The 19,420-nt window shown below is 38.8% G+C and overlaps 1 protein-coding gene across 2 annotated transcripts in view; it reads left to right on the top strand.

The window, feature by feature from the left end:
• LOC128664182 (aldo-keto reductase family 1 member C1) overlaps positions 1-19,420 on the top strand; it is a 73,072-nt gene that overhangs the window by 19,408 nt on the left and 34,244 nt on the right. Inside the window, exons 4-5 of one of the 2 annotated variants that reach the window (XM_053718945.1) lie at positions 288-368; positions 15,002-15,124. In XM_053718945.1, the coding sequence (XP_053574920.1) occupies positions 288-368; positions 15,002-15,124 (204 nt within the window). The remainder of the gene's footprint in view (positions 1-287; positions 369-15,001; positions 15,125-19,420) is intronic. The other variant, XM_053718946.1, reaches the window with a different exon arrangement.

Here is a 19,420-nt window from a genome sequence, read left to right on the forward strand (position 1 = left end):
TCACATAAAACTTTGGGGCTTGGTTAGGAGTCTGAAAATCAGAGCAATGTTATTTAAAAATAAGCAAAACTATACATTTAAAAAAAAAAAACTTTATGGGCTATATAAATAGATCATCTACAAACATTTATGCAAATAAAAAATTAGTGTATAATGTCCCTTTAAATTAAATGCTTTATTTGTGGTTCTTGAGATTTTTTATTTTTTTAAGTCATAGTGAAAGCCTTTATTATTAATACTATTATTGTTATTATTGTTATTATTATTTCATTTTATTTATTTTTAAGGCTGGAGGAGATCTTCTTCCAATGGATGAGAATGGTAAAGTAATCTTTGACAAAACAACTGACCTATGTGCAGTGTGGGAAGTAAGTACATGTATTGTATAACCTAAAACTGAATATTCAGACCCCATCACTTACATATTGTATGATAGATGCTATAGGGAAGAAAAGCCTTACTATTTTTTTAATAAAAACATTAATCTAGGTTTTTATATATGCACAGCAATCCAGCAGCACATTGAAAAAGATCTACACATAAAATATACATTTTTAAAGATATTTTATTTAGCAACATTTGCATTGCTCGGGCATTCATGAGCATACCCAATAAAAAACCTTTTCCATCCTTGACATTCTGGTTGTGCACTGTGGACTGAGCATGCACAAACCTTCTTCTTTGAAGTCCACCAGGCGCAGTTACAAGCTTTGATAATGTTAAAGGGACATAAAGCTGAAATAAAAATATTGTAATGCATTAGAGCCTTTTCTTATTGCACTATTGCTTGCTAAATCCTATGTGATCAACCAACCCAAAGGGTTTAAACACATAGTTAAAGGGATAGGAAAAGTCATAATTAAGCTTGCATGATTCAGACAGAGCATGTAATTTTAAGACACTTTTTTAAATTCACTTCTATTTTCAAATGTGCTTCATTCTCTTGCGGCTAGATTTAGAGTTTTGTCGGTAAGTACCCGCGTAGCTAACGCTGGCTTTTTTCTGGCTTTTTTCTGGCCGCACCATAAAAATAACTCTGGTATTGAGAGTCCACATAAAGGCTGCGTTAGGCTCCAAAAAAGGAGCGTAGAGCATATTTAACGCAACTGCAACTCTCGATACCAGAGTTGCTTACGGACGCGGCCAGCCTCAAAAACGTGCTCGTGCACGATTCCCCCATAGGAAACAATGGGGATGTTTGAGCTGAAAAAAAACCTAACACCTGCAAAAAAGCCGCGTTCAGCTCCTAACGCAGCCCCATTGTTTGCTATGGGGAAACACTTCCTACGTCTGCACCTAACATTCTAACATGTACCCCGAGTCTAAACACCCCTAACCTTACACTTATTAACCCCTATTCTGCCGCCCCCGCTATCGCTGACCCCTGCATATTATTATTAACCCCTAATCTGCCGCTCCGTAAACCGCCGCTACTTACATTATCCCTATGTACCCCTAATCTGCTGCCCCTAACACCGCCGATACCTATATTATATTTATTAACCCCTAATCTGCCCCCCACAACGTCGCCTCCACCTGCCTACACTTATTAACCCCTAATCTGCCGACCGGACCTGAGCGCTACTATAATAAAGTTATTAACCCCTAATCCGCCTCACTAACCCTATAATAAATAGTATTAACCCCTAATCTGCCCTCCCTAACATCGCCGACACCTAACTTCAATTATTAACCCCTAATCTGCCGACTGGAGCTCACCGCTATTCTAATAAATGTATTAACCCCTAAAGCTAAGTCTAACCCTAACACTAACACCCCCTTAAATTAAATATAATTTACATCTAACGAAATTAATTATCTCTTATTAAATAAATTATTCCTATTTAAAGCTAAATACTTACCTGTAAAATAAATCCTAATATAGCTACACTATAAATTATAATTATATTATAGCTATTTTAGGATTAATATTTATTTTACAGGTAACTTTGTAATTATTTTAACCAGGTACAATAGCTATTAAATAGTTAATAACTATTTAATAGTTACCTAGTTAAAATAATAACAAAATTACCTGTAAAATAAATCCTAACCTAAGTTACAATTAAACCTAAGACTACACTATCATTAAATTAATTAAATAAAATATCTACAATTACCTACAATTAAACCTAACACTACACTATAAATACATTAATTAAATACAATATCTACAAATAACTACAATGAAATAAACTAACTAAAGTACAAAAAATAAAAAAGAACTAAGTTACAAAAAATAAAAAAATATTTACAAACATAAGAAAAATATTACAACAATTTTAAACTAATTACACCTACTCTAAGCCCCCTAATAAAATAACAAAGCCCCCCAAAATAAAAAAATGCCCTACCCTATTCTAAATTACTAAAGTTCAAAGCTCTTTTACCTTACCAGCCCTGAACAGGGCCCTTTGCGGGGCATGCCCCAAGAAGTTCAGCTCTTTTGCCTGTAAAAAAAAACATACAATACCCCCCCCCAACATTACAACCCACCACCCACATACCCCTAATCTAACCCAAACCCCCCTTAAATAAACCTAACACTAAGCCCCTGAAGATCATCCTACCTTGTCTTCACCATACCAGGTTCACCGATCCGTCCTGGCTCCAAAATCTTCATCCAACCCAAGCGGGGGCTGGCGATCCATCATCCGGCGGCTGAAGAGGTCCAGAAGAGGCTCCAAAGTCTTCATCCTATCCGGGAAGAAGAGTAGATCTGGACCGGCAACCATCATCTTCCAAGCGGCATCTTCTATCTTCATCCGATGAGGACCGGCTCCATCCTGAAGACCTCCACCGCGGACCCATCTTCATCCGGCGACGTCCAACTGAAGAATGACGGTTCCTTTAAGGGACGTCATCCAAGATGGCGTCCCTCGAATTCCGATTGGCTGATAGGATTCTATCAGCCAATCGGAATTAAGGTAGGAATATTCTGATTGGCTGATGGAATCAGCCAATCAGAATCAAGTTCAATCCGATTGGCTGATCCAATCAGCCAATCAGATTGAGCTCGCATTCTATTGGCTGTTCCGATCAGCCAATAGAATGCGAGCTCAATCTGATTGGCTGATTGGATCAGCCAATCGGATTGATCTTGATTCTGATTGGCTGATTCCATCAGCCAATCAGAATATTCCTACCTTAATTCCGATTGGCTGATAGAATCCTATCAGCCAATCGGAATTCGAGGGACGCCATCTTGGATGACGTCCCTTAAAGGAACCGTCATTCTTCAGTTGGACGTCGCCGGATGAAGATGGGTCCGCGGTGGAGGTCTTCAGGATGGAGCCGGTCCTCATCGGATGAAGATAGAAGATGCCGCTTGGAAGATGATGGTTGCCGGTCCGGATCTACTCTTCTTCCCGGATAGGATGAAGACTTTGGAGCCTCTTCTGGACCTCTTCAGCCGCCGGATGATGGATCGCCAGCCCCCGCTTGGGTTGGATGAAGATTTTGGAGCCAGGACGGATCGGTGAACCTGGTATGGTGAAGACAAGGTAGGATGATCTTCAGGGGCTTAGTGTTAGGTTTATTTAAGGGGGGTTTGGGTTAGATTAGGGGTATGTGGGTGGTGGGTTGTAATGTTGGGGGGGTATTGTATGTTTTTTTTTACAGGCAAAAGAGCTGAACTTCTTGGGGCATGCCCCGCAAAGGGCCCTGTTCAGGGCTGGTAAGGTAAAAGAGCTTTGAACTTTAGTAATTTAGAATAGGGTAGGGCATTTTTTTATTTTGGGGGGCTTTGTTATTTTATTAGGGGGCTTAGAGTAGGTGTAATTAGTTTAAAATTGTTGTAATATTTTTCTTATGTTTGTAAATATTTTTTTATTTTTTGTAACTTAGTTCTTTTTTATTTTTTGTACTTTAGTTAGTTTATTTCATTGTAGTTATTTGTAGGTATTGTATTTAATTTATTTATTTATAGTGTATTTTTAGGTTTAATTGTAGGTAATTGTAGGTATTTTATTTAATTAATTTATTGATAGTGTAGTGTTAGGTTTAATTGTAACTTAGGTTAGGATTTATTTTACAGGTAAATTTGTAATTATTTTAACTATTTTAGCTATTAAATAGTTCTTAACTATTTAATAGCTATTGTACCTGGTTAAAATAAATACAAAGTTACCTGTAAAATAAATATTAATCCTAAAATAGCTATAATATAATTATAATTTATGTTGTAGCTATATTAGGATTTATTTTACAGGTAAGTATTTAGCTTTAAATAGGAATAATTTATTTAATAAGAGTTAATTAATTTTGTTAGATTAAAATTATATTTAATTTAGGGGGGTGTTAGTGTTAGGGTTAGACTTAGCTTTAGGGGTTAATACATTTATTAGAATAGCGGCGAGATTCGGTCGGCAGATTAGGGGTTAATAATTGAAGTTAGGTGTCGGCGATGTTAGGGAGGGCAGGTTAGGGGTTAATAAATATAATATAGGGGTCGGCGGTGTTAGGGGCAGCAGATTAGGGGTACATAGCTATAATGTAGCTGGCGGCGGCGTGCGGACGGCAGATTAGGGGTTAATTAGTGTAGGTAGCTGGCGGCGACGTTGTGGGGGGCAGATTAGGGGTTAATAAATATAATATAGGGGTCGGCGGTGTTAGGGGCAGCAGATTAGGGGTACATAAGGATAACGTAGGTGGCGGTCGGCAGATTAGGGGTTAAAAAATTTTAATCGAGTTGCGGCGATGTGGGGGGACCTCGGTTTAGGGGTACATAGGTAGTTTATGGGTGTTAGTGTACTTTAGAGTACAGTAGTTAAGAGCTTTATGAACCGGCGTTAGCCCAGAAAGCTCTTAACTACTGACTTTTTTCTGCGGCTGGAGTTTTGTCGTTAGAATTCTAACGCTCACTTCAGACACGACTCTAAATACCGGAGTAAGAAAAATCCCATTGAAAAGATAGGATACGCAATTTACGTAAGGGGATCTGCGGTATGGAAAAGTCGCGGCTGAAAACTGAGCGTTAGACCCTTTTTTTAATGACTCCAAATACCGGAGGTAGCCTAAAACCAGCGTTAGGAGCCTCTAACGCTGGTTTTCACGGCTACCGCCAAACTCCAAATCTAGGCCTTGGTATCCTTTGTTAAAAAATAATATGCACATATCCTTGACTAGTGGAAGTTAGCTGCTGATTGGTGCCTGCACACATTTTTCTCTTGTTATTGGCTAACTAGATGTGTTCAGCTAGCTGCCAGTAGTGCAATTATGTTCCTTCAACAAAGGATAGCAAGTGAATGAAGAAAATTTGATAATAGAAGTAAATTGTAAATTTGTTTAAAATTGTATGTTCTATCTAAATCATGAATGAAAACTTTGGGGTTTCCTGTCCCTTTAAAAACCAGGTCTCATTTGGCAATACATTGAACAAGGACAGTTATTTTGGGGCAACACACATATGCTGCTGTTACTGACTGGCTCAGAAGCCATTTTTAGCTCTGAACAAATAGGGTCTTGCTGCCTTGTCGGTGGAATGTGTGCTCCTTTGCGGGGGTTAAACACATAGGTAAAGCATACAATAGTATAATTAAAAAATACTCAAATGAATAACAGAATTCTCTTTTTGCAACTTTATGTCCTTTTTAAGAAAATAAACATGCATATGCATCAGTATCATTATACACAAGTTCCAAAAAACAAAGCAGTGTTGATTAGCGCATAATTCAACTAAAAAATATGATTCTCTTGAGAAATAGGTTTATATAATAAAGATTAGCTAATCTATCTTAACTGTGGGCTGTGTGCCCAGCAAAGTTCTTTTGTACAAACTCCCAGAGCATTTAGATACCAATGTCTTTGACAAAAGTTTATGACCATTATTAAAATGAATAAAAAATCTTCTTACATGTTTACCTACGTTAAAGGGACACTGTACACAAATTTTTTCTTTTGTAATTCAGAAAGAGCATGCAATTTTAAGCAACTTTCTAATTTACACCTATTATCAATTTTTCTTCGTTCTCTTGCTATCATTATTTGAAAAAGAAGGCATCTAAGCTTTTTTTTGGTTTCAGTACTATGGACAGCACTTTTTTATTGGTGGATGGATTTATCCACCAATCAGCAAGGACAACCCAGGTTGTTCACCAAAAATGGGCCGGCATCTAAACTTACATTCTTGCATTTCAAATAAAGATACCAAGAGAATGAAGAAAATGTAATAATAGGAGTAAATTAGAAAGTTGCTTAAAAATTCATGCTCAATCTGAATCATGAAAGAATTTTTTTGGGTACAGTGTCCCTTTAATTTCAGCTGTCGTTGATAGATCTAGTGTTAACCAAGGTAATGGTAGGAATCATGCGCTATATGAAAAAATTAAAATAAGTGAAATTAGATTTAATAACTCATGCAGTTTTCACTAAAATTACAGTATGACTATTTTGAATAAATACTGCTTCCTATGATTATGGCAGAATGCCCACAGCACCTATAGAGTAAAACTTACTTTTATTTATTCAAACATCATAAAAAACAAGCGACGATTTAGGGAAGTCCCCTTACTCATGCTAGCATGAGTAAGGGGGTCTTCCCCGAAACGTTGCTTGTTTTTTATGATGTCTGAATAAAGAAAATAAAGTTTTACTCTGTAGGTGCTGTGGACATTCTGTCATTATTGTAATTGAAGGGGTTAGGCAGTTTACCCCAGTCTACACGAGCACCAAGCAGTAGTGCTGGCCCAAGTTTGTGTTTTGGCTTCCTATGATTATGTGATACATATGTTTGTAGCTGAATGGGCAGGTTTATGTTCCTGGTGTACCCCTCTGTTATCTAATATTCCAAAAGCTTAGCATTTAAGTTACTTATTGAGTTCCATCTTTTTTATCTTGGTGCTTCACCACTTCAAAATATTTAGGAAAAAAAAAATGCTAGTCATCCAGCCGGAGTTGGCAGTCCGGCAGTAGCACTAAAATTTAGTGCGGTAAACTTATTTCAAATTGAATTACCCATGCACAATCTGTAACCATTTACTGCACGCGGGTAATTCAATTTGAAATAAGTTTACCGCGCTAAGTTGTATCACTACTGCTAGACCACCACCTCAATAACGAAAAAAATTAACACAAAAACAAACCCTTACCTTGAATTGATGAGTGCATTTTCAATGAGCTACGCACAAGCTTGAGAACGGGTGTTCACTCGCACGCGCACACATCTTAGAGGGAACAGTGATCACAATACATTCTCCACACTCAGTATCCATATGAATGCTATACGTATCTTGGCATGATGGACTTAATTCTATAGTCACTTCAGGACACTAATATCTACAAATGTTGTTTATTTATTTTAAATAGTTGAATGTAAATCTCACTTCTACTGTCGTGATTGTTAAGAACAGTACTTTCGATTTCAGATTGGTTTCCGGTGGAAGGCGGAGCATCAAGACGTGTGCTTCTACTCGGCGTCTGGGCCGACTACTGCTATCCTAGCCTTCAATTTTAGCCCGTTGTACCCGTAAGGGCTAGGGCTTACAGCTTGATTTCCCATCGCAAGCTAAAGGGAAACTTCGTGTTGCAGTACCTGCAGCGGTAAATCCGCATTCTTTTTTACCCTCCCTCAACCTCCGAGGAGATCACTTTTACCTACCCTTTGTGGCACTTGCGTGGAGTGTTGCTGAGCTCGCGCCCCCCCGGTGGGGGTTGCGAGGGCTGGAGCGGAGACGAAAGGAGGTCAAGTGAGGCCCCGTGAGTGACGGGTGAGTCCGTCCGGCTCGTAAGCAGTCCCTGGGGGTGAACCCAGGAGAGACCGCCCCACGGCAGAGCAAGTGGTGTTGGAGGAAGAGGTGGGCTCTGTATCAGCGGTGAAGTGCCGCAAGGTCGGGTGTCTGAGTCCGCGGAGGTGCACGGCACTAGGTGAGGCTGCAGTGATATCCGGCTGAGTGATTGCAGTCGGCTGGTTGGCAGATCAGGACTTGACACCGGGGTTCCACAACTAAGCTTCAGGGTGGCTTGATTGCATCGCTCCTCCGGGTAGGAGTGTCCCCTGTTGGTTATCAGTCTTCTTCAAGCGCAGCCCACATCCACTGTAAGTAATACAGGACTCTGTCTTCGTATGCTGTATACTTTTTCTTTTGATCTCAAGGAGTTTGGACTGGACTCTAATGGGCATAATACTTTTCACAGCCGGGCTGGCCAAGATTTGTTGCTTCTGGATTCATAGTGAATGATATAAGACCCCTAATATTATAGGACTCTCTGACTTTGTTAAGGACTCAGCCTGGGGTCTAGATAGTCTGGGATTAGTTTTCTGGTCTCTAGTCTTAGCTGATCATGCTATATCTGTTCTATCCGCCAGAGGACTTGGTAGGATAATGTTCATTCACTGTCATGTGTATATTTCTTTCTGCATGCTGTTATAAGGGGTTGTTTTGGAGCTTGCCCCCTATTTCTGTTTTTGCTTAGTCGCTTAAAGTAAGAAAAGTGCAGGCATTTGTATAAGGGCTTTTTGTTAAAGTCACTTCACTCTCACAGAATACACCATTAACGTTTTTTTTTTTCTGTTTCAAGTTATTTGATATGTAAAGGTCATATATTTTGGGCTGATTTTTTGTTTTTGTTCTTTTGTTCCTTTTTTTTTATGTATTAAATTCACCATATTCACGCTAGAACACTTTTGCTAGTATCCACAGGATAAGAGGAAAAAAAAAAAAAAGGGGAAAAAAAAAAAAAAAGTGGAGTTAATATATTTTGCTGTGGTTGTATACCACATATTGAGGTTTCACTATCTCTCCCCTATAACGGGAGTCAATTTTTGTGTCACTTTGCATAGTATTTATCTATGTTATTAGTTGGTTTGTTTTATTATTCATGGAAAAATTTATAACGCACGTTAATAACACTTCACCCAAAATGCCGGCCAAACCTAGGGATAAAAAAAATACCAAAGGTGGCGACACGAGTATAGACACATCCTTAGAAGGGGTAGCCACAGTAATTGATACCCAGGTGCTGATCACTCAATTAACAGCAATCTTCTCCCCCCAGTTTGAGGGTATTAAAAGAGACCTGGGAGGTATTTCTACGGAATTATCTTCTCTTTCAACTGAAGTCAAACAGTTTTCACAGAGAATTGGGGAGGCAGAAAATAGAATCTCTACAGTAGAAGATAAGCTGACAGTCCAAGAGGCTACTATTCAGGCCCAGGAAGTCAAACTTAAGAATATGCAGTCGCGCCTGGAGGAACTTGAAGATCGCTCCAGGCGCAATAATATTAGGATTATAGGTTTACCCGAAGCACCAGAATTTGAAGACTTGGTTAAATTTACTTCCTCCACTCTCCCCCTTGCTATTGGGTTTCCACCGCAGCTTCTCCCCTTAGCAATTGAGAGAGCCCACAGAGTGGGTCCCAGAAGGGATTCTGCTGGCGCTCTGGGTAAATCTAGAATGTGTATTTTTAAGCTGTTGAAATTTCAGGATAAGCTTGAATTTTTGAAGTTAGCTAAGAAAGCGGGTTCACTAGAATTTGGGAACAGCAAGATCTTGCTGTTCCAGGACTTCTCGGCGGAAACTTCCGCCCGTAGAAGACTTATGGCACCGTATTGTTCGCAGCTCATCGCTAAGGGGATTAAAGCCAGTTTATTTTACCCTGCTAAAATCATAGGAGATAACAAGGGAGCCAAATTTATTTTTAACGAAGTTCCGGAGGTGAAAGATTTTTTGAGAACCTTAGAGTCCTAAAGTGAAATTCACGGTTGGGTCAGAGTTTTTTCCTCCTTTTGTTTTTCTTTTTTTTTGTTAGAGTTTTTGATTTTGGTTTATTTTGTGATTTTACTGGTTTGGGCTATTTTGTGATTTTTGTTGCTGTTTTTATTTCTGCATTGTGTATAATGAATATTTTGATAATGTATGAGAAAGATGCATATGTTAAAATGTGTCGTGTAAAAATGCCTGAAATTCTACTGTGTTGTTTTTTTTTTTTTTTTTTTTTTTTTTTTTTCTCTCTCTCTCTCCGCCTCCTTGCCGCCGTCCCTCCCCTCCCCCCCGGATGGTGCTGCCAGTTCTCTGTTTCAGGGTCCAGTCCTGTTATTGACCAGGGAGAATAACAGCAATGGGCTGTAGAATTCTTTCTTGGAATGTGGGGGGGATATCCTCTCCCGCCAAGCGCAAGTTGGTTATTAAAACATTAGCTGTAGAAAAGCCAGAGGTGGTGTTTCTGCAAGAGACTCATCTAGATGCATTAGAAGCGGCGAAGCTTAAAATGAGATGGGTCTGCGAGGTTTTGGCCTCATCTTCTCCTTCTAAAAAGCGAGGAGTTGCGGCTCTCTTTCATAAAGACTTGGATTATCAAGTTACGAAAGTTGAGTTTGATCCTTCAGCCCGGTTTATGTTGTTACAGGTAGTGATAAAATCGGTAAAATACGTATTTTGTAATATTTACGCCCCCAACAAATTCTCAGTAAAATTTTGGGACCGGATCCAAAACATAATCTACCCTTTTATAAAGGAGAACTTAATTATCTGTGGAGATTTTAATGCCACCCTGAGTCCGGAACTAGATCGTTTTTCAAGAAAGAATGACGCTAGCTATAAGTATCACGCCAACTATTTTAAAAAATTTTGCATCAAACTTACATTGACTGATATTTGGCGGCTGCAAAATCCCTTGGTTAAAGCTTATACATGCGAATCTAAGTCATTCAGGACATTCTCGCGGATAGATTTCTTTCTAATTGCGGAAGCACTGACAGTTCTTCAGCTTAAAACAGGAATTGGGGAATTTTTAGTTTCTGATCATTCTATAATATCTTTATCTATTCTTGATTCTCATGACACTCGTCCACTTTCACGGGTTTTCGGGTTCCCCCGTTTTTTATATGCCAACCCTAGTTTTTCTTCATGGATGAAGTCTACCTGGCATGAATATGTCTTGTTTAATTCGAACTTTAGTCACAAGGCAGAGGTGTATTGGGAGGCGGCCAAGGCTGTGATTCGTGGCAAAATAATAGCCTATTTGAGCCTGCGTGCAAAAAAAATTAAGGAACAAGGGAGTTCCCTTGTTGTAAGATCCAGAACCACCTATAGGGACTTTCAGTCAGATCCCTCCCCACTAAAATGGGCATTGTATCGTGAGGCTAGGAAGGAGAGGGAGATCTATTTAAAGCAGAAATCGCTGGAGGAAGATGCTAGAGTGAATCTCAAATTTAGGAGCTTTCATGGGTGTTCGGCGAAATATCTGTCCCGCTTGACCAAGATCAGAAAGAAAAGAAATTTTATCGCTGTTATAAAAAACGGCGAAGACAGGTTTTTTGAGCCGGTAGAGATCTCTCTGGAATTTTTTAAGTATTATCAAGAACTGTACTCGGCAGTTTCAGCAGATCACATCACTCAAAAGTCTTTTTGGGAGTCCATAAGTATCCCTAAGATTCAAGAAGAGGAGTTGGCCGTGCTGAATCAGCCGATATCACGGGAGGAGATTGGTACAGCTATTGATAATCTTAAGCTTAATAAGGCAGCTGGCCCTGATGGGCTTCCGGCCGAATTTTATAAATTACTCAAGGATGAATTGCTGCCCTCGTTAGAGGCTCTTTTTAATAATTATTATCTGTCTGAAAGCGGGATCTCGGAGAATTTTGCTGCAGCCAATATATCACTCATCCCGAAAAAAAATAAAAATCCAGAGAACATGGCCTCCTATAGGCCAATATCAGTGCTCAATACTGACTACAAGCTTCTGGCTGGTATTATTGCCTGTAGATTGAATCTTTGTTTGCAGAGTCTGATCCACCAGGACCAGACCGGATTTATGACCGCCAGAAACTCGTCGCGAAATATTCGAAGGGTTATTACGTTTTTGGACTATATGTCGAATTTGGAACCAGATTCTGGTAATGTTGGAATTCGCGATTCTGCAGTCTTAACCCTAGACGCAGTCAAGGCTTTTGACTCCATTGTCTGGGAGCACTTATTTTCCGCGTTGCAGAAATTTGGTTTCTCTGGCAAGTTTAGTCACTTTATTCATAAGATTTATTGCAAACCAATTTCGTTTCTTTTGGTGAATGGGATTCGCTCTCAGGGGATCGTGTTACATCGAGGGACGAGACAGGGGTGTCCATTATCTCCCCTTCTGTTTAATGTGGCTCTAGAACCCCTAGCGGTTAGATTTCGTGATGTTTTGACAGGAATTTCATTGGGATCTCATCGTTTAAAAACTCTTCTCTATGCGGATGATATGCTGATTTTTGTAGATAAGCCCCTTCAATCGATTCCAATCATTCTTCAAATCCTCTCCCAATTTAGTTCTTTTTCAGGTTACTTGGTGAATTTAGAAAAGAGTGAACTCATGTATATGGGTAATAACTCATCTGGTTTGGTAAAATTTCCTTTTAAGGTTGTTAATACAATTAGTTATTTGGGACTTGAGTTACATAAGAACCCGAAAGTATGGTATGTCGCGAACTTCGTCCCCCTTTTGAAAAAAATTAAAATAGATCTGCAGTTATGGGCTTCTTTTCCGCTATCAATTTCAGCAAAGGTAAATCTAATAAAAACGATTGTTTTTCCGCGTCTTCTATATGTGCTACAGAATCTCCCTCTTTTTATTTCTTGTTCAGATATTAGGAAGTTATATAGTGATTTCTCAAAATTCATCTGGAAAGATAAGAGACCAAGGATTGCACTAACTAAACTTATGCAAAGGACAGACCGTGCTGGGTTGGCGTTGCCGGATATCAGGCTTTACAACACGGCGGCGCTGATGAAGTTCGCCATGGATTGGTTGGCGGATACTGATAGGTTAGCAGTCAGTCAAGAGGAATCTTTTTATACTCGGCCTTTTGCCCTTTCTGCGCTGCTACATTGTAAGATAAGTCAGCTACCATCTAATATCAGTAAATTGATATCCTTTAAAAATGTTCTGATCGCGTGGCGGAAGTTTTGCTCCTGTTTAGGTGTAGATCCCTCAGTGTCAGATTATTTACCTATTCAGGGAAACCCGAATTTTATCCCGGGTTTATATCAGAAGGTGTTCAAATCTTGGAGGGACAAGGGGCTGCGGTTTGTCAAGCAATTATTGGGGTCTGATAATCTGGTGCAGACTGCGGAGTCTCTGTTTCAAACTTATGATCTCTCCAGGTCTGATTTGTTCGCGTATTTTCAGATCCGTCATTTTATGTCTGAGCAAAACTGGGAGAATAGTATGTTAGCGGAATGGTCTGTCATCAAAATGCTGATTAAGAAATTCAGTCTGGGAAGTTCCTCGATTTCTTTAATATACGATATTATGCTTTCTAAACAATCTGATAAGCATTTGCATAGTATAAGTACCTGGTTGGTTCCGGCTATTAACAATATTACTGTAGAGAAGATCATCCAGAGTTGTAATTTGGTCCAGAAATGCAGGGTTTCGGTGTCCTGGAAGGAATCGCATTGGAAGCTTCTGAATAATTTTTATTTGCATCCGCTTAAATTACAAAAATTTTCTGATTCCGGATTAAATATTTGTCCCAGATGCTCAAATTCTAGGGCCGATCTATTTCATATGTTTTGGTTTTGTCCCAAAATTAACCAGTTATGGCAGAAAGTGCTTCATTGGTTTAATTCGCTATTCGGGGTAAAGGTAGTGCTTACTCTGCAAGATGTGGTTCTGCTTAGAACAGAAGTACATAGAAACTCGGCAGCGATGACCTGCACATTGAATACGATTATTCTAGCAGTACGTCATCTTATCTTGCAGAATTGGAAAGCTAAGAGAACTCCGAGCTTAGAGAGGTCTTGTAAAGAAATTCAAGGCCAAATTGTATTTGAGTCATATCACCTCTCGGAAGCTTCCGAGAAGAAAACTAAGGAGTTTTTTCAGGGATGGCTACCAATCATTTTGTCATATCCCCGCCAGATTCAAAAGCAGATCCTTGTTCCGGTCCGAAATACGGTCTGCTTTGCGGAATTAGTTGTAGCAGGGGTATTCCCAGTATCTTGGGTAAACGTGGTTGTATAATCTGGTAGCTGTCGGTTGCCCTGTTCGAGATGCACAGGCAGCGGTAAGGTATTATGTTGCAGGGGGGGGGGGGAGAGGGAGGGCGGCGGAGGGAGGGTTTTTTTTTTTTTTTTTTTTTTTTAGAATTATATTATTTGTAGGCAGGTAACCGTTGAGAATTATTCAGGCCGAACAAAGTTTGCAATCGGTATCTGTTAATCTTTATTAGGCTAATTCAGTATTTGTGTTGAGGTATATAGAGTTACCGGATTTGTAGCAAGGTGGAGCTGTGTCTCCAGATATGATTTACGAAATGTCGTTGTTTTTCTATTGTTTTTTTTTTATTACTCTCTCCTTTTTCTGTATGTGATATTTTTTTTTTATGTATTGAATAAAGGAAAAATATAAAAAAAAAAAAAAAAAAAAAAAAAAAAGAAAAGTACTTTCGTTATTAAAATTGCATTCGTAAAGATCACTAAATCGCAATTTGCATAGTTAACTATTGCAATCCATTTCCATCTGCACCACTGCTTATCCATCTAAATGCATCTTTTAGGTTGTGACGATGGGCAGACTGTGCACTGTTTTTTTTAAAAAAAAAAATACTTTTTTCAACTGTTATCGTGATAATGTATATTAATCAACCTCTAGAATGTCTCCTGTAGCCATTTTTAAAATGTTTTACAAATGTGCAAGATAATAAACGGTTTGTCAATAATATTCTATGTCTATTTGCAATGTCCAAACTGCCCTTTGAGGACTAATCAAGTGCTTAAAGGTGCCGAATTTGAAAGGCCAAAAATGGTTTTGAAAAGCTTTTAAAAGTGACTTAAAAGAGTTTTGTGATTGCTGAGAACTTTGTAGCCCCATAGGAGAAATAGGGCTCTTATCGAGGATCCAAAAACAGATTTGTGAGTGCGAAATCAGCTGAATGTGCGCAATTGGGATTGCGTGCCGAATTGTAAAGTAGCCTTTTTGGCCCAAAAAAAGACCTAAAAAAGCCAATGGCAATAGATTGTTGATAGATTGAGGCCTTAATCCGTTGTCTAAACCATTACATTAATTTCCACTCTTGTTCAGGCTCTCGAGGAGTGTAAAGATGCAGGGTTGGTCAGATCCATAGGAGTCTCCAACTTTAATCGCAGACAACTAGAGATGATACTCAACAAGCCAGGACTGAAGCACAAACCCGTTTGTAATCAGGTAATTGTAAAACATGTAGCAAAAGCTGAATAATTAAATAAATGGTTAATGTTATCAGATTTCCAGTTTAACCCCTTAATGACCGAGGACGTGCAGGGTACGTCTTAAAAAAAAAGGCAGTTAACGCCTGAGGACGTACCCTGCACGTCCTCGGTGTGGAAAGCAGCTGGAAGCGATCCACAAAAAGCAACACCAAAGCCATATATGTCTGCTATTTCTGAACAAAGGGGATCCCAGAGAAGCATTTACAACCATTTGTGCCATAATTGCTCAAGCTGCTTGTAAATGATTTCAGTGAGAAACCTAAAATTGTGAAAAATGTAACGTTTTTTTAAATTTGATCGCATTTGGCGGTGAAATGGTGGCATGAAATATACCAAAATGGGCCTAGATCAATACTTGGGGTTGTCTACTACACTACACTAAAGCTAAAATTAACCCTAGAAGCTCCCTACATGCTCCCTAATTAACCCCTTCACTGCTGGGCATAATACACGTGTGGTGTGCATTGACATTTAGCGCCCTTCTAATTACCAAAAAGCAACAACAAAAGCCATATATGTCTGCTATTTCTGAACAAAGGGGATCCCAGGAAAGAATTTACAACCATTTATGCCATAATTGCACAAGTTGTTTGTAAATAATTTCAGTGAGAAACCTAAAGTTTGTTAAAAAAATTGTGAAAAAGTGAACGATTTTCTTTATTTGATTGCATTTGGCGGTGAAATGGTGGCATGAAATATACCAAAATGGGCCTAGATCAATACTTTGGGATGTCTACTAAAAAAAAATATATACATGTCAAGGAATATTCAGGGATTCCTGAAAGATATCAGTGTCCCAATGTAAATAGCGCTAATTTTGAAAAAAAAAGGGGGTTGGAAATAGCAAAGTGCTACTTGTATTTATGGCCCTATAACTTGCAAAAAAAGCAAAGAACCTGTAAACATTGAGTATTTCTAAACTCAGGACAAAATTTAGAAACTATTTAGCATGGTTTTTGTTTGGTGGTTGTAGATATGTAACAGATTTTGGGGTCAAAGTTAGAAAAAGTGTGTTTTTTCCATTTTTTCCTCATATATTTTTTTTTTTATAGTAAATTATAAGATATGATGAAAATAATGGTATCTTTAGAAATTCCATTTAATGGCGAGAAAAACGGTATATAATATGTGTGGGTACAGTAAATGAGTAAGAGGAAAATTACAGCTAAACACAAACACAGCAGAAATGTAAAAATAGCCTTGGTCCCAAACGGACAGAAAATGGAAAAGTGCTGCGGTCATTAAGGGGTTAACACAAAGGAACTGCAAAGTTAAAATGGGGAGGTTTAAACTTTTGGTAAAGTTTCGCCAAATTTAAATACGTAACTTTTATTGACCCATTATTAAAATATGTGTAAGGTTACAAGTACTGCAATCTAGATATAATAGTGAAATGGGAAAAAAGGCTGGGGACAAACGAAGACCTTAATGGGACATTATAGAGGAAAAATGACATGCGCTTATTCATTAGAGCAGGCAGTACTATGGGTCAGATTACAAGTGGCGCGCTAATGATACGGTGCAATATAAAAAGCAGTATTTCTGAACCACGCTAACATTAGCACACATCTTGATCTATTAGATTTACCAGAGACGGTTTAGCATGGCTGACATCGCTCTAGTGCACCTATTACTTGAAAGTTATGGGTTGTGTTTGAGCAAAAGCCCAAATACTGCTAGAAGCATTAGTTCAAATTGAGACCAGGGGGCCTATCTATCAAGCTCCGGATAGAGCTTGAGGCTCCGTGTTTCTGGTGAGCCTGCAGACTCGCCAGAAACACCAGTTATGAAGCAGCGGTCCAAAGACCGCTGCTCCATAACCTGTCCGCCTGCTCTGAGCAGGCAGACAGACATCGCCGCAATTCAACCCGATCGGGTTGATTGACACCCCCTTGCTGAATATGGAGAGCGTATTGCTCTCCGTATTCAGCGAGGTCTGGAGGACCTGATCCGCACTGTCTGATCAGGTCCGCCAGACTTTGATAAATAGAGGCCCTGAAATAAAGTTTAAGGGTAAAAAAAGTTTCACAAAACACACCTAAAACACATTTTTGTTTAACTGCACCTGTAGCATAATAAATCAAATCACACAGATTTAAAAATATTTTAAACTCTTGTATCATCTTTACTCTAGTAAAGAAGTTAAAGGGACAGTCTAGTCAAAATTAAACAACTTTTCATTTTACTTTTATCATCAAATTTGCTTTGTTTTCTTGGTATTCATTGTTAAAAGCTAAACCTAGGTAGGCTCATCAGCTAATTTCAAAGCCCTTGAAGGCTTAGAAATTAGCTAGTGGGTGTTAGTTCATGTGTACCATATAAATAACATTGTGCTCAATCGCGTGGAGTTACTTATTAGAGGGCACTGATTGGCTAAAATGCAAGTCTGTCAAAAGAACTGAAATAAGGACACAGTCTGCAGAGGCTTAGATATAACAGTGTTGGTTATGCAAAACTGGGTCATGGGTAATAAAGGGATTATCTATCTTTTTAAAACAATAGAAATTCTGTACTAGACTGTCCCTTTAAGTTAATTTTTGCTGAAAAACATTACTTGAAATTTAAATATGTTGACATTACTGCAATAAACGCTGCTATGAGTGACATATTTTTATACAATGTATTTTAGATCTTTATGATGCTAAATGAGTTAAAGGACAAGAGAATATTATTCATAAATTCTAAACAGTATAATACATCTATATTATTTTTATTATAATATGTTTCCTGACACTTTTTATTAAAATAAAAACACTGAGAACTAAATTACAACATATATAAACCATGACCAATATGTAAAAAAAAACATAATTTATGCTTACCTGATAAATTTATTTCTCTTGTGATGTATCGAGTCCACGGAATTCATCCTTACTTGTGGGATATTCTCCTTCCCTACAGGAAGTGGCAGAGAGAGCACCCACAGCAGAGCTGTCTATATAGCTCCCCCCTTAGCTCCACCCCCCAGTCATTCGACCGAAGGCTAGGAAGAAAAAGGAGAAACCATAGGGTGCAGTGGTGACTGAAAGTTTAAAAATAAAAATATATATGCCTGTCTTAAATAAACAGGGCGGGCCGTGGACTCGATACATCACAAGAGAAATAAATTTATCAGGTAAGCATAAATTATGTTTTCTCTTGTAAGATGTATCGAGTCCACGGATTCATCCTTGTGGGATACCAATACCAAAGCTTTAGGACACGGATGAAGGGAGGGACAAGACAGGGACCTTAAACGGAAGGCACCACTGCTTGTAGAACCTTTCTCCCAAAAATAGCCTCAGAAGAAGCAAAAGTATCAAATTTGGAAAAAGTATGAAGCGAAGACCAAGTCGCCGCCTAACAAATCTGTTCAGCAGAAGCCTTATTTTTAAAAGCCCATGTGGAAGCCACAGCTCTAGTAGAATGAGCAGTAATTCTTTCAGGAGGCTGCTGTCCAGCAGTCTCATAGGCCAAATGGATGATGCTTTTCAGCCAAAAGGAAAGAGAGGTAGCCGTAGCCTTTTGGCCTCTCCGCTTACCAGAATAAACAACAAACAATGAAGATGTTTGACGGAAATCTTTGGTTGCTTGTAAGTAGAACTTTAAAGCACGAACCACATCAAGATTGTGCAACAGACGTTCCTTCTTTGATGAAGGATTAGGACACAGAGAAGGAACAACAATCTCTTGATTGATATTCTTGTTAGAAACAACCTTAGGAAGAAAACCAGGTTTGGTACGCAAAACCACCTTATCTGCATGGAAAATAAGATAAGGGGAATCACACTGTAAAGCAGATAGCTCAGAAACTCTTCGAGCCGAAGAGATAGCAACTAAGAACAAAACTTTCCAAGATAGAAGCTTAACATCTATGGAATGCATAGGTTCAAACGGAACCCCTTGAAGAACTCTAAGGACTAAGTTTAGGCTCCAAGGCGGAGCAACAGGCTTAAATACAGGCTTAATTCTGACCAAAGCCTGACTAAAAGTTTGAACGTCTGGGACATCTGCCAGACGTTTGTGTAGTAGAATAGACAAAGCAGATATTTGTCCTTTAAGAGAACTAGCTGATAATCCCTTCTCCAAACCTTCTTGGAGAAAAGACAATATTCTAGGAATCCTAATCTTACTCCACGAGTAACCTTTGGATTCACACCAATAAAGATATTTGCGCCAAATCTTATGATAGATCTTCCTGGTGACAGGTTTTCTAGCCTGAATCAGGGTATCAATGACCGACTCAGAGAACCCATGCTTTGATAGAATTAGG

Source organism: Bombina bombina, chromosome 6 (genome assembly GCF_027579735.1).
Source record: "Bombina bombina isolate aBomBom1 chromosome 6, aBomBom1.pri, whole genome shotgun sequence".
NCBI lineage: Eukaryota > Metazoa > Chordata > Amphibia > Anura > Bombinatoridae > Bombina > Bombina bombina.